At 40.3% G+C, this 22838-nt stretch overlaps 1 protein-coding gene and 1 non-coding gene across 4 annotated transcripts; both read left to right on the top strand.

Annotated features, from left to right (window-relative positions):
* The first annotated feature begins 5572 nt into the window (after nucleotides 1-5572).
* On the top strand, nucleotides 5573-22614 carry LOC133413618 (bone morphogenetic protein 1-like). 3 transcript variants are annotated; one of them, XM_061698225.1, is made up of 20 exons: nucleotides 5573-5756; nucleotides 8715-8813; nucleotides 9374-9547; nucleotides 9617-9734; nucleotides 9840-10018; nucleotides 10105-10210; nucleotides 12332-12456; nucleotides 12548-12663; nucleotides 14108-14210; nucleotides 14293-14409; nucleotides 14485-14630; nucleotides 15114-15309; nucleotides 15390-15515; nucleotides 16375-16538; nucleotides 16610-16790; nucleotides 16983-17108; nucleotides 19074-19201; nucleotides 19280-19493; nucleotides 19607-19857; nucleotides 21430-22614. In XM_061698225.1, the coding sequence occupies exons 1-20, from the start codon at nucleotides 5627-5629 to the stop codon at nucleotides 21562-21564; spliced, it is 2934 nt and encodes a 977-aa protein (XP_061554209.1). In that variant the 5' UTR covers nucleotides 5573-5626; the 3' UTR covers nucleotides 21565-22614. The 3 variants fall into 3 exon arrangements, with proteins under 3 accessions (XP_061554209.1, XP_061554210.1, XP_061554211.1); XM_061698226.1 differs by having other exon boundaries at nucleotides 16378-16538; XM_061698227.1 differs by lacking the exon at nucleotides 21430-22614 and having other exon boundaries at nucleotides 19666-19805.
* trnag-ucc (transfer RNA glycine (anticodon UCC)) lies at nucleotides 15620-15691 on the top strand. The gene has a single exon. It is a non-coding gene; the product is annotated as a tRNA-Gly (tRNA).
* Nucleotides 22615-22838: the final 224 nt, after the last annotated feature.

A 22838-nucleotide genomic window follows, 5' to 3' on the forward strand; every position in this document is an offset into this window, starting at 1 on the left:
TGTGAGCAGGAAGAAGGGGGAGTGAAGCCTTGGCTGTCCTTCCTTCTCTCCGCACACAAGCCTGTCAACAAACCAGGGCCATAAGCTCACACCACGTTACATAATGCATAACAGTAACACACATTTTATCATCTGATAAAACGACTAGCAAAACAGAATTCAGCTTTATTTTTAACCAAAAGTGTACATTACAGGGGATCCTCGGTTTACGACATTTTTAAGGTTACGAACAGCGCGGCTCAAGAGTACGTCGTCGCGCTGTACAAGAAGGGAAGCTATTGCCGGAGTTACTGGTTTTCATTTGATTGTTTTATGTTTCTAGCCGGCGGCACGGTTGATGACTGGTTAGGACATCTGCCTTACAGTTCTGAGGAACGGGGTTCAAATCCCAGCCTCACCTGTGTGGAGTTTGCATGTTTTCCCCGTGCCTGCGGGGTTTTTCTCCGGGCACTCCGGTTTCCTCCCACATCCCAAAAACATGCGTGGCAGGTTAATTGAAGACTCCAAATTGCCCGTAGGTGTGAATGTGCATGCGAATGGTTGTTTGTTTATATGTGCCCTGCGATTGGCTGGCGAACAATTCAGGGTGTACCCCGCCTCTCGCCTGAAGATAGCTGGGATGGGCTCCAGCCCCCCACGACCCTAGTGAGGATAAGCGGTAGAGAAAATGGGTGGCTGTTTATAGCTATAAGTGTTTTTCATAAAAATACTTACTGTAATTATGACAGTTTGAGGTTATGAATAATGGCACACAATGAACTAGTTTTCAGAGCGGCGTCAGAATCTTGTTATGTTGTCAAGTGGCACAAAAAGGCACGCTCAGTTACTGCCATGCTTACTGTTGTTCATCTGATTGATTTATACTCATAGCCCAAATCAGTCAAACATGTGGGTCGCAGGCCAGAACCGACCTGTCAGCGCGTCCAATCCAGCCCGTGGACATTTAAAGTTGTCATGGCATGATATATCCTTCATCCTTCCCCCCCCCAACTGAAAGGCACTAATATTGCTCTAGTAGAAATCCATCCTGGTGAGAGTACAGATTAGTAAATTGAGAGTAAATATGACTAAACTGAGTGTACAGATTAGTAAATTGAGGGTACAGATGAATAAACTGAGGGTGCAGATTATCAATGAATTTTATTTTCCCCATACATTTGCACCATTGGGGCTCCGTAGTGTAGTGCTGCACATTAGAATTTTCTTCTGCAGGATGTCTCAAATCATTTTAAGGCATTAATGCCACTTAGTGGCGAACACATACATTGCAATTCACAGCACAACATTATTTGTTGGTTCATCTGAATAATAATAAATACAATTTTAAAAAACAATATAATTACGGCCGAGTGGTGGGTGAAATCATAGAATTTGACAACTTGAAGGTGATTAAAAACAACTTAAAAGAGACAAAACCATTTGGTCAAGATGAGAAAGAGGTGTATAAATCCTGAACTCGTAATAGTGTTTTAACGCCACAGGCCACAATAATCACAGCTCGGTCAACCATCACAAGTCTTAGTAGTTCTATTTTTCATTGTTCAGGATAAAAGTCAAATTAATCCGTTTGAAATAGGCGCACAGGAAGTTAGTTCCTTCTGACCCCAGAGGATTAGCTCATGGCTAATTGCTAACGTCGAAGACAAATCCCTAATTAGCAGCCGGAAGTCAGCCAACCAGGTGGGCCAATTAACCTTGTCTAAAGCAGTTACTGCTATAAAACCACGGCAAACACATATAAAGGTTCTTGGAAGAGACATTCCAACTCCCGCTGAAGATAATGTTCCCCGGAAGATGACACCATAGGCACCTTTAAAAAAACCTAAAAAAACAAAAGCGACACAACAGGCTACCAACGCAAAGTTTGACGCCACTGACGTCCACATTAATTTTCATAACACCATATTATATTGAAGGGTGGGAGCACAATTTCTGATGGTTATGTTGATTCTGGGATCATTTTTCCTCTCATACATGCTCAATGATGAATAATTACCCATATATATTAAATAAAATTAGCAGTTTTGATGATGCTTTTACACACCTGCAGCTGTGTTGTTCTTAATCAATTAATGTCTGAGACTGTACTACCACAAAGTATAATAATAAAATACTTTGAATTAAACGTGTCAGCACGGCGGGGGGCGCATACACAACCTAATGAAAAACTAATGCTGGTTTTTGTGTATTCCACAGCTCAACATCTGTTTACATCTTAGTCCTTGTTCCATGAATTGGGTAAAAACAGATGTTTGTGATTTAGGAACAACAGTATTTTTGTTTTCAAATAGTATTTTGCTTCTACATTAAGCTGTCTATCTGTATTATGGTATGAGGTGTGTCAAAAAAGTTCCACGAGTGGTGTCACAAAAGATATTGGGTGTGTTGTATTTCAAACCTAAAGTACAAGCTACACGGTTTTCCCTTCATTGTGAGCCAGGCAATCCACCAGCACGTCTGCCAAAAGATCCTGCAGCAGTGATTCGTTCGGTGAGCGGGAACTGGCACGAGTTGTGGCAGGACAATTCGTGGCTGTTCCACAATTACAGCGCGCCTGCTTAAATTGCCATGAGCATCCGACAGTTCCTGACCACAGGGATTATTAAGGAGACCCGTTTTGAAGACATGGACGATGGAGCTGCGGAGGATCCCTGAAGAATCCTTCCATGAGTGCATAAAGGTGTGGCAAAGAAGGCTGGGAAAGTGTGTTAGACTCCAGAGTATTACTTCCAAGAGTAAAATGTGTAATTTGTGACACCAGTTGTGAAAGTTTTCTGACAGCCCTCATATCATATACCTTATACACTATGCAGTGTCACAAACCATAGGAGTATGTCATTGCAGTTGTTTATGTCTATGTTTTACAGCGTTGGTAAAATTGTGCTGTGGTTTGAAGTGGTGTTTGAACTTAACAGAGTAATACTGAGAGTAGTTTCGAGTATTGAAGTATACACACGCAGCTAAATGGGGCCAACATATGAGAAACACCACTCCATTTTGGCACAAAAGTGTTTTAACACACAATTGAGCATTATTATCTTTGTAGGGATATACTTAACTTGCCTATTGGCTTTTTTCCCCCCCCATTCATGACAAGGAGTAGAGTTCACCACCGCAATGTACTAATTAGAAAAGCTATCAGTTAGCCTAGCTTCTTCTATTTCTTCTTATGTTGGATGCCCAGTGGCACCATTTTGCCTCTCACCGGTCAGTCTCGGTACTACACCAGACTTCTGGTTCGGAGGAGACTCACAATTGTCGATGGAGATATCGCTACAATGTGTGTGTGGTGTGCCGTGTTGGTCATCTGGAGTACATCACACACTATAAGAGCAGTAAGCACACAAATGGTTTCGTCGTCATGTTCTAAGGTCTCTCGCATTTTAAAAATCGGTTAAGATGTTAAAAATCATTATACATGATCTACCCTGTTGAAGTGTGTACTGAAAGACAATCTTGGCAGACATGATTTAATCAAAATGAAATGATTGCCATGTCAGGGATATCCCATGGGCCAAACGATGACTTTGTCAATTATTAAGTCTCAAGCTGTTTTGGGGTTCCTTTCCACCCGTGACTTCCTGTAAGTTCCAACACACAGCACCACTCTTCTCCACAGTAGTTGCCTGGAGACTGAAGGTCACTGAGGCCAGGCTGAAGCAGTGGTGGGTGGGTGCTTGTAAAATGCCTCTGGCTTCAAAAGCGCACTGCTGAGTTGACACTCATTTACACTCACCATTTGCATGAGTGAATTCACCGGGGGGCGGGGGGAATGGCCCATTACATTTTTTTCATTGTGATTTTCCACCGTCACGGCACACTGCAAATGAGATATTTAAAAGGATGTGCAATCAGAATACCGGAAATAAAGTGTTAATCAGTCACTCAGATGCACAAACAGCCAATACATGATATAAACAAAAGGTACAATTGTGAGTTGAACCAAAATGGAAAAATTGACGATGGAGTTCAAGCCATCATCATGTGTGATGTCAGCAAATCTTTTCAGGCTTCAGCTCAGATACAATCTGAAGAATTAACTCCACATCACCGCAAGTGTGTTCTTCTTTTTCTTTGGCTTTTTTTGTGTTGTTTTTTTGTGACACGACCACAGGTTACCAGTGATGGAAAAAAGGAAATCAGTATTAATAACCATAAAACCAGAAATCAAATGGGAGTAGGAAGCAGCATGGGAAAGGATCTGGTTTAAATGAAAATACATTAAATTAAATCAAAGGTAAAACACTTTAAAAATAACGGCAATAACTATAAATTGGACTGAAACGATTAAACGAAGCACTCGAATAATATGATTACAAAAAAAAGTTAAACCAAAGTCCCTATCTCAAATGTTCACAGCAATATGGATGGATGAATAATAAAGTGCAATATCTCCTAAAAAACAGAACGAACGTACCACAACAATACATCTACGATCACCAACAAAAAGTATCAATGTTAGCTAATTGAATATAGCCTACCACTGCTTGTTAGGACGTACTGTCATATCCACACAACTCAAAAGATAGACTCAGCCACCACCGGTGCACTTTCAGTCGCTTCATTGACCAAACGGTGACAAGCTAAATAAACAAGCCGCTAACCTGAGCTCACAAAAGCCAAGTCTAGCCAGTTAACAGCCAGTCAACGCTACACTCTCATTTGCTGACTCCCACATCACTCACCAGGGCAGGCCTCACATTTTAAAACCACACACATTCAAAGTCACAGATATTATAGTATGTAACGTGGGGATGACAACCCCTAGTGGACAACAATAATACCTGCACTACATGTACATTTTGTTCTTTAATAATGCAAAATTCATGTAAATTCGGTTACTCAATTAATCGATCGGACAATCGGTAGAATAATCAAATCCAAAACTATTCTCTATCAGCAGACCTAGACTACAAAAACGCCACAAATGAAATATTTTTCCTTCTCCGTTGTTTGTCATGCGTCCTCAAGGGGTGAGTAGTTTTACTTTAGTTTCATTGTATTATACAGTAGTTACCTTCTTTTTTACACTTCTATGACAGTTATAATGGTACTTATAACGTCGACTGGACAACTTACTGCCTCTCTTTAGGTAATTACAATAACTAAAAATTTTTGACGAACTGACAGCCTGAATTTAGCTAAACAATTCATTATTTTCCAAATTCTATGAATAATTCAATTTTGTGCTTGGGTCATGATTCACCATTGGGTCCCCATGTCATTTTTAACCTTTAGATGAAATTTTGCTGACACCAAAGTCATCATTTTATTCATCATTTTGCTCATATTATATTGTTGTCAATAAATGCTTTGAATTGTTTGTTCTAAAATATTCTGCTTTCATGTCATCTGACAGTATGTGAGTGGCATCAGACGTGTGTAAGCAGTAAGAGTGTGTGTGTGTGTGTGTGTGTGTGTGTGTGTGTGCGTGTGTGCGTGCATGTGCACTCTGTCCTGAATGTCCACTAATCTCTGCAGCAGAATGGAGACCTGAAAGAGAAAAAAAAACGACAGCACTTTCAAATATCACACTGTCGAGGAACTTTTGACGTCAATTTTCTTCCTTTAGCAATCCATGTTTTTTTGTTTGTTTGTTTCTGCTTGATTTTTTTATTTTTAAATAATGCTCTTTGCTTTTACATACCTATTTTTGTGCAGTTTGCGAGTCTCTCATTTGGTTGGTTGGAAGTACGCAGATCCAAAAATTCAATACTTGGATGATGAGATTGACTACAAGGATCCCTGCAAAGCTGGTAATAGCAATTGAGCTCATCTTTGAGTATAATGTGTATTTTTTTTTTCTTAATACAGTTTAATATATTGCAAAAAGGTTGGAATTTAATAGCTGTATCATTCTGCCCAGACATTGCGTACTTTAAGACTTACTTTTTGGTATATAAACGTCATAAAACAACCTTTCTTGAGACGTTATCTACTTTACCTACATTAGGTAAACCTGCAAAATCTAATATACTGTAAGAGCTGTATCACAAATTTTGTCTTTCTTTACAAAGGTGATAATGTTCAGTTTTGATTAACACTGTAAGAGTAGATTTAGGTATTCATTGAAAATGCCCCTCTTGTGTAATTAAGTAAGTTAACCAAAACCAAATACTTCATCTACTATAAATTGCTCTTATCTCGGAGTGTAGCACCAAAATTGACATTTACATCTGACATGTATGTAATCAAGTCATAGCATTATTCACTAAAAAGTTGCATTATGACGACTACGACTCTATCGTATAATAATCAATTTACTATAAAATCTTTAAAGTACAATAGATAATTTTAAGGTATAATAGGCCAAACACTGAAAGGTCCCCTTTCATCACTGTTTTTGGATTTAATTTTGATCATATTTGTTGCCCTTTTATCTGGTTTGCATGATAATATTGATTGGAGATGCCCAAAATGTCATTTTTGAAGCTATTCCAGTTGATCATTTCCACCTGGCATTTGAGATGTTCAAATTTCTCATTATTATGTAACTTGTAAATGAGCTTTGCTCTGATTGGATCACTCATCTTCCCTTACTTAAATATGGAAAACAGCTTGCGTCTGATTGGTCCATATCACGGCATCTGCCAGATCGATGTTACATCCTTCGAGGGCTCGTTCAGACTCGAATCCCTCTCACGAGTTTGATCGTCGGAGTTATTTATACACATGGAACGCACATTGAAATGCAGTCTATATCTATACATGTTGTTTCACAACAAAACGTAACTATATTTGTCATTTTCAATGTCACTGTGGAGGATGAAATAGCGAAGCTTGCATGCATTGTCACCAGCGCTGGTCATCGCGGCCAGTTCGATACACATGAATGGGAGCAGATGACGAGCTCAAAATAAATCCCCCCTTCTCTTAGCTCACCCACATCCAATTTCAGCCAGCTCGCGTTCTCTATTAGTGGGCCAAAAAGCTAACGCTTGGTGAACTGTGCTTCACAATGATTTATACACACTGAACACGCACTCGCGTCACACCAACATGCCACCTTGGTCCTTTTCAGCGGCGAGAGAGCGCTCCACTGCACTCCTGCCGTACTGTGAGAAGCCGCGGGGGGCGGGCGTCGCCGTGGGGGCGAAGAGCGCTCTCCTCGCCAGCTCGCTGGGGAGGACCGGCGAGAGTGCTGCGGAGCGACGCCATTGCTGGTGACAATGAATGCAAGCTTCGTTATTTCATCCACCACAGTTACATTAGAAATGGCAAATATAGTTAAGTATTGTTGTAAAACACAACACATCTCTACTTAATAGTATTTGAATGGCCCTGCAGCAGCTGAAACTCGCTCGCTTAAAACCTGGAAATGCCGTGCTGCCATTCAGCTGAATTGAGTGGGCGGGTAAGAGCCGCCAAGTGGTCAGATATAATATATACTGTAAATATATGAATACAATATAATTACCACCACTATGTCACACTGTCAGCAATTTCAAACAAGCGGTTTTGGCGTTCAAAGGCTTTTGCATTCAAACGACAAACAGTATAGATGTCAACCTTAAACCATGTCACAGACATATTTTGACCTATGTTATGCATAAAACAGTAGACAAAAGGGATTCTGATGGAAGGGGACCTTTAATTAGTCAATTATGGTGTCTTAAGTTTATTCGGGGTTCCTTTCCATTCGTGACTTCCTGTAAAACACACCAACACTCTTCTCTACAATAGTTGCCTGGAGACTGGAGGTCACTGAGGCCAGGCTGGAGCAGCAGTGGTAGCCTGTAAGAATCCCTATTGGCTTCACGGCATGGGGTTGCGCGCATACTGCAGGATTGACAAGTCATTAACGCTCGCCATTTGCATGAGTGAATTTGCTTGAAAAAAATCTTTGCATTGTGACATTTCACCTTATCAAAAGTTGTTACACTATTGGAATTATTTCAGCAACATGACATATTCATTCTTTCAGGATGTGTGATCATATTAATGGAAAGAAATGTTCATCACACAGAGTGCACATACCCTCACTGAACCTTTTGTTAGGGACAAGTGCTCAATCTGATCTCCAATATAAGAGCTGTATCAGAAATTCGACCTTCACAAAGACACTGAAAACAAAACAAAAATAATATAGTGTTAGAGTGAAGTCACAATCTTACAGGAAAAAATTATTAGCTAGCATGTCATATTTTAACAGTACATTTCAAAATCGGCCCACATTGTAGTTAAAAAAATAAAGTTTTATCCTGAAGGTATTTTCCTTTTTTTTTTTTTACACGAAAATACATACTTTTTTTATCTTAAGATTACTACTTTAATTTAATTTGGAATTCCCCTCTTGCTTTTCCCTGTGGTCCTTTGCTCAAATTATTCTATCATGAAATGGTTCAAATGCTGTGTATTTTTTTTTTTTTTTTTTTTTAATGGGGCTGAAAAAAGAAGATTGATGATGACGACAGATCCTCTTTGCTTTGTCCAAAGTTATCCACAATTACACAAAACTAAACCAAACAAAATAGTTCTTGATAAAGTAGATTAAAGATGTCATAGTATTGAAACCGCCAACTGTTTCCTTTGGAGGGAAAAGAGTCCATTTGAAGTGCAGCTTTTATTCACTGCAGTGGACGATGCCCCAGGCAATCATCTACATCTTTTACAGCGGAAGCCAACATTTAAAGAGAGAAAATATTTTTGTGATTTTTAGTATGGGATCACACTGATTGGTGTTTGTAAAAAAATCTTTCAACTGTACCCTGCAGCTGCCTTTTTGGGAGACATTGCCTTGGATGAAGAAGAACTGCTCATGTTTAAAGACACCCTCAAAACAGAAAGTGCTCAACTGAATCAGACAGCTTCAGGTATAATATTCAGGGGTGCACTGATACCGCGATACTGTACGTCTGTAGTTGGACTCGAAAAAATTGCTCTGTTAGTACACAGCTATAACACTTTCCGAGCTTGACATATAACTTATGGGCAGGTGGATTAGAAGTCCTGTTAGCCATGTGGAGATACTTTAAGGGCCCGGATGACAACACTTTTTGGCAACTACAAATTCTGCTCTGCAAAATGGCTGATGAACTCCTGAGACACTCCATAACTGAAATGCCTTGTTTCAGGCCATTTTTACGTGACATGGGTGGCAAGACTGTTAAAAAAAACAAAAAAAACATCCATTCGGATGTTAAAATGTCAGTAATGACAAGTTGATACTCTAAAAAGTGTTATATTTGAGTGAAACATGTACCATGTACATGTGTTGTGTATCAGCGAGTACTCAAATGTAAGTACTTGTACTCATACTCTGTCTGAAAAAAAGCGTTATCGGTGCATCCCTGATGATACTTTGTTTATGACGATGATTTTAAATCTGGTTGTGTCCAAATTCAGTTGCTGATTTCTTTCACTTTCTCTGTAGTTAACATCTCCACTTCCAATGAGATAGTCAGAAGAAAGAGAGCAGCTGGTAAACAGCGCTACCGTCAGCATAACAGCAGAAGGAGGGCAAGGAGGGTGAGGGCAGCCACCTCCAGATCTGAACGGATTTGGCCCGACGGCATCATACCGTACGCGATCAGCAGTAATTTCAGTGGTAGGTTCCGGCTGCCGATGACGGCCCCATCTTGAAGCAGTCAAACTCTGATTCAGAGTTTCTTTGTAGGTAATCAGCGGGCCATTTTCCGTCAGGCCATGCGTCATTGGGAGAAGAACACTTGTGTCATATTCACGGAGAGGACGACTGAAGAGAGCTACATTGTTTTCACATACAGACCTTGCGGGTGAACTGGATGACCTCTTTAATCTAAGTGTAAAGCGGGCCAAGTTTTTGTTGTTTAAAGATGCAATCTACAGGCTGGGGCCCTGAACAGTGTCTCCTCCTGCAGGTGTTGTTCCTACGTGGGAAAGAGAGGCGGCGGTCCTCAGGCCATCTCTATAGGGAAAAACTGTGATAAGTTTGGCATTGTGGTGCATGAACTCGGCCACGTGATTGGTTTCTGGCATGAACACACGAGGCCAGACCGTGACGAGCATGTGAGCATCAACAGAGACAACATTCAACAAGGTACTTCATGGAAATTTGACTGCATTGAAATGGACCTGAGCCCTAGATGTTTCCGCTATGTCCACTGACTGGCTGCACATAAACAGGACAGGAGTACAACTTCCTGAAAATGGAACCGGGCGAGGTTGACTCACTTGGTGAGGTGTACGACTTCGGCAGCATCATGCATTACGCCAGGAATACGTTCTCCAGGTTTGCACAGAATTCTGCTGAATATTGCATTGCGCATTGGTGCTCAACATTTTCACACCAATTACCACCTCAAACAATGCTTAGCTCTCCAAGTACCACCATCGAGGCCAAAATTCAAATACAGTAACATAGTAGCCCTAAGTGTTAATCAAAAATGAGGCACGTTTTAGTCCCCCAAAAATATAATCCACTGAAACATTACGCGCAGTTTGAAAATTAACACTACACTTAAATATAGGAAAATAAAAAAACGGTACTTGTATTATGATTCAAAATGCGTTGCACATAAATAAAAAATATTCCTAAATAAATGTTTGAAAACAGTTCTAATACATTAAATCCACATTTGTTTTATGCTTAAAATACAACTGAACTGTACTGAACAAATCGCTGGCGTTGGGCCGAAACCTCCTCTGTCCAAATTGGGTAAATTTCAAAATGTTTCTAAAATCTATACTATTTGCCAGTACCCACGTGTGTGTTATTTTTACAAATTATAGAGCGAAGTAATGTGTTGAAAATGGCTTAATGGCCCAACAAACATGACATTCCTTGGGGGAGGGGTTCCTGAAAAGTGATGGTTTTGGAGGTATGAGGATTACGCCTGACACCAGCGAAATATACTTTACTGAATTAAAAAAAAAAAAAAAAGTTTAAACCACTGTAAAATTATGTACAGTTTCAAAATGTTATTTAGTGTTTCCTCGCATAGCACTAGCACTTTGAGAATCACCGAATTCATGAGTTTGACCTCTCTCACAACTTCTTAACTTAATCTTATATTTCCTCCTTCCTTGTTGGCAGGATTATGCAATAATTGCATGATCACATGACTGAAAAAAAACAAAACAAAAGACTGTTTCGAGCTGGATAGGTGACCAGGACCTTTTAATTTATCAATGTGAAAAGTCAAGTTCAGGGGAAAAAACCCACTTTTCTCACCAGTCTGCATTGCACACCACCACCACCAACATGACTGGACGACTTGTTTACTTGTGCTGCATTCAAGACTCCTGTGAAGTCTGAAATATCACCCTTGGTCCAATCTCTCACTAGTATCATCATTTTTGGATGTCCTTGATCATTTGTATATTTTTTAAATCAAATAACCTAATCCTTACTCATGGTATATTTGTTCACTGGTCTGAAGTAAGTGCAGGCAGCGTGGGTTCAGTTCCTATTCAGTGACGGTCCTTTGTGTAGACTGCTTTTCGCCCCAAAGTCAGCTGGGATAGGTTCCAGCTCTCAGCGACACTAAACAGTACAAGCAGTATAGAACATGAATGAACAAATAACAATGCAGGAAGAATATAGTTATCTACATTCTAGTATCTCTGCAAAATTGGTCGTGTTGACTTATGTTATCTAGTATAAGTTAGTAATGAATAGAGTTGATCTAGTCTTTTCAAGAATTCAGTCTCTTTGGGTGCTGCTGCTGTTGTGTGATGTCAGAGGATTACTGTACATCTCAGTGGAGTCATGATGGTATATCAATTTTCTCTCAGGTTTGTGACTTCAGACTTGGAGTGGCATGTCGATGGTCTTTTCCCAGCTGGAAGGCGTTCAGCACAATAACCTATTTGTTGGGATGGAAACATAATGTACACCAGTTGGCCCCCCCAAGCCAGATCTTTGCTATCTTCACATTAACTATGAACAATATTGATCTTCATAGCCAATGTTCTGTCCAGTACGTGTTTTCCCCCTGTTTGCTTTCCTGTCATTTTTGTTGTTGTTGTTGTTGTTGTTGTGAGTCATTTAGGCAAGCCAGGCTAAATAAAGGCACAGCATTGCAGGCTTTGTTCAGTAATTTGAGCTGGAGTGGCCGTTTTTACCTCTGGCATTCAGGGACGCGCTTCACTGAACTGACTGGCAAAGGCCAAAAGCCCCCATTCAGAGCCCGGTGTTTGCACATGCCTGCCATTCATGGGCGCATCACCATGGGAACCACACAAGAGTAAGCCCTGAACCTGCTGAGAGATTATCAAAAGATTATCAATAAAGCAACAAGGGCTTCTGCATGTGAGACACCGATTATTCTTTTGGTGTGAACCCTCTAATTGCTCACTTGTAATTGTTGTTGTTGTTGTTGTTGTTGTTGTTGTTGTTGTTTTGAGACAGAAGTGTTTTCTTGGACACGATCTTGCCCCGTTATGATGTCAATGGAGGCCGGCCCTCTATTGGACAGAGGCTCAAGCTTAGCAAAGGGGACATTGCGCAAGCACGCAAACTCTACAAATGCCCAAGTAAGAGTTGTTGAGCTTTAAAATAATAATAATAAAATGATCTAACATTCATCATTCATTCAACTAAAGTGATATTATGTGATTATGACAGGATGTGGGGAGACTTTGCAAGACAGTGCTGGAAATTTCTCCTCCCCTGATTTTCCAAATGGTTACTCTGCACACATTCATTGTGTATGGAGGATCTCTGTCACACGTGGAGAAAAGGTGATCATATATATAATGTTATTCGATTTGACTGACTGATGATTTTTATTACACTGGTCAATCACAAATTTATTGAAGATTCTTTCGCTGATTTAGGATGATTTTGATGCTGAATCCAAATATCACATTGGCTTTGTTCAATCAGGTCAACTTTTTGAACTATGGCCACATGGTTTTGTTTACATGTACTTTCGCTGGAAAGGTACATGCCCTGAATTGGGTGACGTAACATTCAATTTATAGGTAGTTACTTTTATCAATGTCTACTGTGCAATTTACAATAAGCAAAGTTTGTAATATTTGATTAATAACCTGTTAACAACTTGACCTGTTAACAACCCTGACCTGAAGAAAAATGGATGTCATTTTCAGATTCAGCGATGCAAAATTGTCCTAAATCAGTTGAAAAAACAAAGACAGCTTTCTTTTTTAAATTTATTTATTTATTTAAACCCAGTGTTTTAGTTCCCAAAATTTGGTACATATAATGCAATCCAATACAAGAGCTGTATTAAAACGTATACAAAAAGTTTATTCTGTATTTCCGATACAGCTCTTGAATTGAATTGTGTGGTTAGTGAATGCAAGAAAAACACATTCTTTATGCCTTGAACTTAACAGTGGAATATCTGGCGTCAAACAGTCATTTCCAGGACACTGTTCAACTTCTAATTTCCAGTATTAGTATTTTGCAAAAAAAAAATTCCCATAGGAAATAATTGAAATTGGACATATCTGTTTTTGGCTCGGGCAGCATGGCGATACAGTGTTCAGCACTTCTGCCTCACAGTTGAGAAGTTCTGAGTTGGTATCTTGGCATGTTTTCCTGAGTTTTTCAAAACATGTATGTTCGATTCATTGAAGACTCTAAATTGTCCACAGATGTGAATTTTCGTTTGTCTAAATGGTATGTGCCCTGCAATTGACTGGCGACCAGTCCAGGGTGTAGCCCACCTCTTGTCCAAAGTCTGTTGGGATAGGCTTGATTCTAATAAACACAAGCGCAAAACAATAGGGAGAGGTGGATGTTTCAGTGTCAAACTGTCACCGTATGCCTTGCTCAACAACTCCAGACAGAAATGATGACGAGACTGAAAATTAGTTTGGTTGTAATTGAATGGATGCGACATTTTATACTTGATGATGTGCCAATGAATCAATCATGAATGTTTAATTGATTTTACTTCCATAAGAGGGAGACGTTACACGGTCCCAGTCAGTTCAGTGAAGCGCGTCCCTGAATGCCAGAGATAAAAACGGCCGCTCCAGCTCAAATTACTGAACAAAGCCTGCAATGCTGTGCCTTTATTTAGCCTGGCTTGCCTAAATGACTCGCAACAACAACAACAAGAACGACAGGAAAGCAAACAGGGGAAAAACACGTACTGTTACAAGGTTACAGTACAGTATTGTAACCGGCGCCTACCCTGTGCTTCTCATTTAGATTGTTCTGAATTTTACTTCCATGGATGTCTTCAAGAGTCACTTGTGCTGGTATGACTACGTGGAGGTTCGAGACGGCTTCTGCAAAAAAGCCCCACTGAAAGGTTTCTAATTGTTAAGAAGCCTTTGAATAAACTTACGATGCCTGACTCAGTTATAAAAGGTCGTGTAATGTGCTATGTCAAGGTCGTTTCTGTGGAGACACAGTCCGAGATGCCATTGTCTCAAGTGACAGTCAACTTTGGATTGAATTCAGGAGCAGCAGTAGCTGGGTGGGTCGAGGCTTCTCAGCCGTCTACGAAGGTACAGCGCGCGGGATGCGGCCGCACTCGTCATCTTCGGTGAGGTAGAAATCTCAATTGTCGCCCTTCTGTGCAGCCGTCTGTGGTGGGGATGTGGAGCGGGACAGCGGCCAGATCCAGTCCCCCAATTATCCCGATGACTACCACTCCAACAAAATGTGTGTGTGGAAAGTCACAGTGGCAGAGGGTTATGAAGTGGGTCTCTCCTTCCAGTCGTTTGAGGTAAAATCAAAAGATATGTTCTTCTCAAAAGTGAGGCCACAATTTGATTTATTGGTTTGACATCAAAAGATGAATAACTACAAGAGATCAATATTCAGCTTTTATTTCCAGCTATTTATGTACATCTGGATCAGATACATTGACAATTTAGAATAGAAGACAGTATATTTGTAACGGAAGAAGAAGGTATCTTTATGTAAATTGGTAGACAAACTCTACTGAGGATTGGGAAATTGTCATCATTGTTCCCATACTTCTGGAGAGGAGAGAAGGAAATAAAAAATGCAGTTAGGTAGTGGTTAGCATGTCTGCCGCACAGTCTCGAAGTCAGCTCATGCAGGCCCTCCTGTGTGGAGTTTGCATATACTCTCCATGCTTACTCCCACACTCCAGAAACATTCTTCTTGGGTGAATTAAATACGCTAAATTGCCTTTAAATCTTAATGTGAATGGTCTCCTCACAAATTTTGCTGTTGGCTGCAGCTCGAGAGTCATGACAGCTGTGCCTATGACTATGTGGAAGTCAGGGACGGAGGCTCGTCACACAGCCCGCTGCTCGGACGCTTTTGCGGCTACGACAAACCAGAAAACATCAAAAGCAGCACCAACCAGCTGTGGCTGAATTTCGCCTCTGACGTCTCGGTCAACAAGGCCGGGTTCTCTGCCAGCTTCTTTAAAGGTCTGGGTCACACATGTCAAACATTGCTTTTTATTTGTGCAAAACAAACCACACACTATTCCTTGCCGTTCACCTTTCAGAGCTGGACGAGTGCTCTCGACCTGATAATGGGGGTTGTGAGCAGTACTGTCTGAACACTCTAGGCAGCTACAGATGTGCCTGTGATCCTGGATTTGTACTGGCCACAGACAGGTCCAGCTGTGAGAGTGAGCGCTCGACTTCTAATCATCTCAGGATGAGACGTAACATCTGTAAATACCAAGCAAATCCTCAGTTGCTCAGAGGTCTAGAACTATCTTTCACAGATCAGGCGTTGGTGGTATAGTGGTGAGCATAGCTGCCTTCCAAGCAGTTGACCCGGGTTCGATTCCCGGCCAACGCAGGATTTTTTTTTTTTTTTTCTTTTTCTTCGTGTGGGTTTGAATAGAGGAGTATCCTAAATCATAGACAGTCTTAACAAAATCCACACTTAGCTAAATTGCAATGAGAATTCAGGAACCTCTTTCGTTGTACCGACGTTGTACTGTGCTATATTCTCCACAAGAGGGAAGCATTTCCTTGTTAATACAGCTGTGGTCCTGTCTCAACCATTGTGTGCAATGATTTGAGCATATTTATCGAGTTTGTTTAAACCTTATTGCTATCCCACCACTGCACAATCTTTTATATCATATAAACTCAAGAACCTCAATAATAAACCTGCGCTCTTATCTATACTGCATCATACAGAAACCTCTTTTTAATAATTTGGTTACCTTATTGAGCAAATTACGTGCCATGTCTCTACACCACTGTCAAGTACAACCACGTTATTACATATTTTCTCATTTATTATCAGGTTATACAGTTAGTGAGTGTAAAATGTGATAAATCAATTCCCGTCTTTAAGTCTTATGTGCTCTATGTTTAAAGTGTATGTGAAATCAAAGTAATACAGTGGAGTCATTATTAGGTTTTACAAGTTGCTAAAGCAAATAGAAGTTATTTTAATCACGAAATGTGCATGTTTAATGGAGGAGAGTATTGCCCATTCATGAATCTAAAAGTAACATTTCCTTCCATCAGCAGCAGCCTGTGGCGGCTTTATCACCAAACTGAGCGGCTCCCTCGCCACCCCAGGGTGGCCTCAGGAATACCCGCCCAACAAAAACTGTGTGTGGCAGCTAGTGGCACCCATCCAGTACCGCATCACTCTGGTGTTTGACGCATTTGAGACAGAAGGCAACGACGTAAGTACAGAAAAGTTACTCGTGTGACTTTATGTGCTATAACCATGACAAGTTAAAGTTCCGACCATCAGGTGTGCAAGTATGATTACGTGGAGGTGCGGAGTGGCACAAGCGCAGACTCAGAGCTTCACGGGAAGTTCTGCGGAGCGGAGAAACCGGAGGCCATCGCCTCACTGCAAAACAACATGAGGGTCGAGTTCAAGTCTGACAACACCGTCTCCAAAAGAGGATTCAAGGCTCACTTCTTCTTTGGTAGGGTGACATGTTTGATGAATGAACTATTCGAAGATGTGCAAAATACAGTATGTTTAAGTTGATTTTAAAATGCAAATTTGATTGTCTTTTGAAAATTGGACAGCACATGTACAGTAGTGTAATTTCCTGTCTGTGTTTATTTTGCAAGTGCTCACACTGTATGTTTAAACTTTGTCCCCATGTATGCAGATATAGACGAGTGCTCGCAAGAAAACGGCGGTTGCCAGCATGCATGTGTCAACACCATGGGAAGCTACAGATGTCAGTGCCACAGCGGCTTCATGCTGCACGACAACAAGCATGACTGCAAGGAAGGTGCATGTGTGTGTCGCTGCTATCCACTGGAGTGTTCAAACTAAAGCACTCAAATTGCAAAAAAAGAAAGATACGCTGTTTTACTATATCGCGTCATTATGAAGTTATTACAGTAGCCACCAGTGACGGGGTGTAACTAATTAAATGTAACGAGATTACGCAATTTAATGACACTTTATGTAATTGTAATCCATTACATTACTGGAAGAAAATGTGTACAAGGACAGCCTTGCTTAGGTGGTAGAGTGGTCGTCTCCCAACCCAAAAGTTTGTGGGTTTTTAACCTCGGCCCCTGTGACCATATCCAAGCGTCCTTGAGCAAGACATTATACCCCCAGTTGCTCCAGATGCTGCATCATCAGTAGGTGACTAAGGAGACAGTGTTAAAGCACTTTGAGTACCTTGAAGGTAGAAAAGTGAAAGCCCATTCACAATTAAGATACAGTTGCTTTTGGAAATTTCCATAATTCCATTTTAAAAAAGAGCAGATTTTGTTTTCATATCACTTCCTCCTTTTAAAGCAAACGCTTATAACTGGCTGTATCAGCTCATTTGCCATTCTGCTGTAGTCTGAAACATGACATTTTTTTTCCAAATACGACCTCAAAACAGGTGGCACGGTGGACGACTGGTTAGAGCGTCTGCCTCACAGTTCTGAGGTCCAGGGTTCAATCCCCGGCCCCGCCTGTGTGGAGTTTGCATGTTCTCCGCGTGCCTGCGTGGGTTTTCTCCAGGTACTCCGGTTTCCTCCCACATCCCGAAGACATGCATGGTAGGTTAATTGACGACTCTAAATTGCCCGTAGGTGTGAATGTGAGTGAGAATGGTTGTTTGTTTATATGTGACCGGCAATTGGCTGGCAACCAGTTCCGGGTGTACCCCGCCTCCTGCCCGATGATAGCTGGGATAGGCTTCAGCACGCCCGCGACCCGAGTGAGGAGAAGTGGCTCAGAAAATGGATGGATGGATATATATTTACATTTCATCATGTTTTGTTATCAATTTATTATGTGTGTAAAGAGTAACTATTTGGTTGGTTCCAAAATAATGAGCTGTGGTTTTTTTAATCCACTTTTTTAGACATCCAAGGGTCCTGTTGATTCATTCGTTCAAAATTAAGAAAAGGAAAAAAAATGTGATCAAATGTAATTTGTTATAATATTTTGAGAAATTAATTGAAATAGTTACACTACTGTTACATTTTCAGCTGGGTAACTTGTAACTGTTACCAACTACATTACCAAGGTAATCTTCCCAACACAAATGAATCCAATTTGGACCCCTTTCCAACAAATACTTCAGAAGGTACATTTTTGATGAATGTTCTGTAAACCTTGTATACACCATCTGTGTTGGGCTTTATTTTCTTGACCTTAATCTTACATGTTCACACTATATTATAATTTTTCATTGATTTAACACTCCAAAAAAGTGGGAACCTTTCATGAGACAGATTGTGATTTGTTTTCACAATTATAGAAATAAATAACATGTCTGTGTCGTGCATTCATCAAAATCCCCCAAAGATCAAGAATTATAGTATACTTTGCACACCCTATTTCACACACCCTCGACTGATCATTTATCAGCTGAGCCCCCATAAAGTAAAGGCAGTCGAAGTAACGGAGGCAGCATCACACACACACTCCACTGTGTGTATAATATAATTTTGCACTTAATTTATGGGCAGGCTTTCCAGAGACCCAACTACTTGTATACAAACCAATTTTCCATAATACGTCTCCTTTAAATAAACTGGCATGACCTTGACATTTACCTTTGTAAAAGCATCCGTGATTTTTAGGGTGTGAAGAAAGACAAACTGACAAACAAACAAAAAACACTTCCTTTGACATCTGCATCATCACAACGCAAATGCAGTATAGGAGAAGTGGAAATAATGTGGCTGCCAAATGACGCGGTTTGCGTTGTGTTGTTGTGAAATGTTGTCTTGTCTTTTTCCAGCGGGCTGTGATCTACTGGTAAATGGCACGTCAGGCACAATCAGCAGCCCCAACTGGCCTGAAAAGTACCCCAGTAAGAAGGCCTGCACATGGACTCTGTCCACCACTCCAGGCCATCGGATCAAACTTGTAAGGAAAAACAGTTCAACAAAGCGTTTGTTGTCTTAGATTGCATGTGCTTTTTCACTCTCTTCACAAAAACCTCAGGTCTTCAATGAGATCGACATGGAGGCTCATCTGGAGTGTGCTTACGACCGTTTGGAACTCTTCGATGGGACCGATGTCCGTGCCCCAAGTCTGGGTCGCGTCTGTGGTACCAAGAAGCCTTCTCCCGTCATCTCCAGTGACAACGCAATGTTTTTACATTTCTTCTCGGACAACTCAGTGCAGAAGAGAGGCTTTAAGGCCTCATATGCAGCAGGTGATAGAATACTAGCAATATGTGTTCGGTTTGTTTCAGTAAAGAGCATTCATCCCTTTCTTTTTTTCCATACGGCTCCTCGGTTTCACCCTCTAATTTTGCGGTTGCTCTAGAATGCGGAGGAAGCCTTAGCGCCGAGGTCACGACGAAAGATTTGTACTCTCATGCACAGTTTGGAGACAACAACTACCCCGCAGGCTCCGACTGTTTGTGGGTAATCTCTGCTGAGAAGGGCTACGGAGTGGCGCTCCTCTTTCAAGTGTTTGACATCGAGGAGGAGCCCGACTGCGGGTACGATTATGTCGAGCTTTACGACGGAGCTGACATCAAGTCCCCGAGGCTGGGACGATTCTGCGGATGGGGGGTAAATAATCGAAACATATCAGCCTTAACTTGGTTAATAAGCAGCTACTCTATTTCCTCATAGAAGGGCCTCCCCTCTATAGATGCTGTAACTCACTTAGTTGGCATCCACAAAGAGTTGGTATCCAGCCATCCGTGTTTTACATTGCTTATCATGTTCAGAGTTCGGGGAGCTGGAGCCTATACAGTAGGTTTAAGCATTCATTAGTCACATTATTATTCTTTTTTGTTTAGGAAAATTGGATTTACATGCAAAAGGATGACACGCTGTAGCGACCCCTAACGGGCCAAGACGAAAGGAAAAGAAGAAAAAGAAGTTTTGGAAAATTGGATCATAGTCTTAAATGGAAGTCAGTAGGCCAATTTGCAGAAAAATAATAAAGTATCTAAAAAAATTATAATACAAAATCAAGACCAAGTCAGGCGAGTCTACCGATGGACCTTTCGTTTTTTTTAAAGATGAAAATGCTCTAAAAAGCTCAGTCATAAACATGAGAAATAAGAATATCGTAGTTTTAATCTGGATTTAAAAACATTGAGTCTTGGGGCTGACTTCATCTCTATTGACAACTTATTCTATTTGTGTGCAACATAACAGCTATATGCTTCAACACCATGTTTGCTTTGGACTATATCTGACCTGAGCCTGTCGATCTCAGAGCCCTACTGGGTTTATATCCCATTAGCATTTCTATCATGTATTGAGGACCTAAACTATTTAGTTATTTATACACCAGTAGCAGGACTTTGAAGTCTATTCTATAGCTTACTGGGAGCCAGTGTAGAGAATTAGAATTGGAGTAATACGCTTTGATCTTTTTGCTCTGATCAGAACCCGAGCTGCAGTGTTCTGAATGAGCTGCAGCTGTATAATGCTCTTTTGAGCGAGTCCAGTCAGAAGACCATTACAATAGTCAAGTCTTCTTGAGATAAAAGCATGGATGAGCTTCTCCTGCTCTGCTTGGCGCATGCAAGCCTTCAATCTGGATAAGTTCTTCAGCTGGGAGAAGGCTATTTTAATAATTGATTTGATATGACTGCTGACAGTTGGATCGGAATCTATCAGCCCACCAATGTTTCGTACTTGGTCTTTGGTTTTTAAAGAGAGTGACTCAAGGTATTTACTAACAGCAATCCTCTTTTATTTACTGCCCAAAACAATTACTTTGCTTTTGTTGTGGTTTAATTAAAGGAAATTTCGGTGCATATAGCAATTAATTTGTTTTAGACACAACACCTCAGTTAAACTGTAGCAATCTGGAGACACTGCTAGATATAACTGTGTGTCATATGCATGGGTATGATAGTCAACATCAAGGTTCTGAAGAATTTGACCCAAGGGTAGCATATACAGGTTTAAGATGAGTGGTCCAAGAACTGACCCTTGAGGGACCCCATATGCCATTGCCATTCGTCAGATTGAAAACTTCCAATGGTCGCATTTGAACCGATGCAATTCTTACACCTTAAGAAGTGCCTCTAGTATAGAGATGCTGTCTGCTTTTCCCATGAGCAAGTCACTGTTATGTATCAACCAATCAATGTACAGCAGTGTGTTTTTCTTCTTCCTCAGGCTCCAGAGGAGATCTATTCAGCCGGAGATGCCCTGGTGTTATTATTTCACTCGGATGACAGCATCGGTAAAAAAGGTTTCCATGTGCACTACACAAGCACAAAGTTCCAGGATACGCTACACGTGAGCAAGTGACTCTAAAAAATGAACCTAAATGCAGACTTGAAGCCAAACATTCTCTACCACACCCATTCCAGCGAGGAGCAGACGAGTGGATTCATATCATAAACCCACAAATGTACCACTCACATTTTGTTTGAGTGAAGCCAAGCAGACAAATTACATATTTACTGTGTTACAGCTTTGGATGAACACTAAGGACTAGTTTTCAATAATGATTTGGGGTTTTCTTTTGCCTCATGCAGCCTGTAATGAACTTTGGTAGCTTGGTGAGAATTTAAAAAGCACATAAGGTATTTTTGCACAAGCTAATGAGATCCAGTACAAGAGCTGCAGTATATTATCCTGGTAACTAATATGACAAAGAAACCTCTCTGATCGATGCAGGGCAATATTGCAGTAACCATTGTCAGATGTTATGGATTGCATTGGATTGCATAAGATTTTGCAGAAGTACTTAATGTAGTGTCAGTCTGAGGTCACGTGATCATTGTTAATGCAGTTCAGTTGTATAGAAAGTTTTTGCACATAGTCTTTATGAGTTTGTTGGGGGTGGAGGACAGTGTTAGTAGCACATCTGCTTTACTTGCAATGCACGAAAATGATATTGTCTCCAATGTACAAATAACACACAAGCTGTTAACCTGTATATGGATATCAATCAAAATATACAGGTGCATTTCAGTAAATTGGTAGAAAAGTTTATTTACTTTGCTGGAGTGAAACTCGTGTATTAGTATATCATGAAACGTAGGAAAATACTTTGGAGAAAGCCAATTCTTAACTAATTTCTATACATTAAAGAAATGTTTGATTGTTTTTTTATGTAATATTCAAATTTCTTGAGATGGTCAATTTTGGGTTTTCCTCACCTGCAATCAAATCTAAATGTAATAATCAAAATAACAATAATACAAAAAAAGAATCGCATTAAATATTTCACTCAGTGTGTAGCGAATCTATATATGAGTTTCACTTCTTGAATTAAACTACTGAAATAAATTAAGTTTTCCACTAATTTATGGATTTAAAGACAAGTAACCCTAGAGGATAACACCTTTATTCCAAGTAAGATTTTGATTTTATTAATAGTTCATAATATGAACAATGTGTGATGTAGCTAGTGGTGGAAAATGTGTTAGTTTACGTTGTTAAATAATAACAATAAATCTGACATTTTCCAGAATGTTATGTACTGTAAATGTCTTAATGTAAGCTCTTTTTTTGTTCAGTCAAAAAGAAAATTGTTCAATTTCCCTGTGTGCCTAAAATGACTTGATACATTAATA

Source organism: Phycodurus eques, chromosome 15, assembly GCF_024500275.1.
Source record: "Phycodurus eques isolate BA_2022a chromosome 15, UOR_Pequ_1.1, whole genome shotgun sequence".
Lineage (NCBI taxonomy): Eukaryota > Metazoa > Chordata > Actinopteri > Syngnathiformes > Syngnathidae > Phycodurus > Phycodurus eques.

Bases quoted from the DNA above. Each gene is read 5' to 3' on its own strand.
- LOC133413618 (XM_061698225.1), top strand. From the start codon at position 5,627: ATGCTCTTTGCTTTTACATACCTATTTTTGTGCAGTTTGCGAGTCTCT. The intron at 12,457-12,547 runs GTAAGAGTTGTT...TGATTATGACAG, and splicing joins CAAACTCTACAAATGCCCAA to GATGTGGGGAGACTTTGCAA. The intron at 19,858-21,429 runs GTAAATAATCGA...CTTCTTCCTCAG, and splicing joins GACGATTCTGCGGATGGGGG to GCTCCAGAGGAGATCTATTC.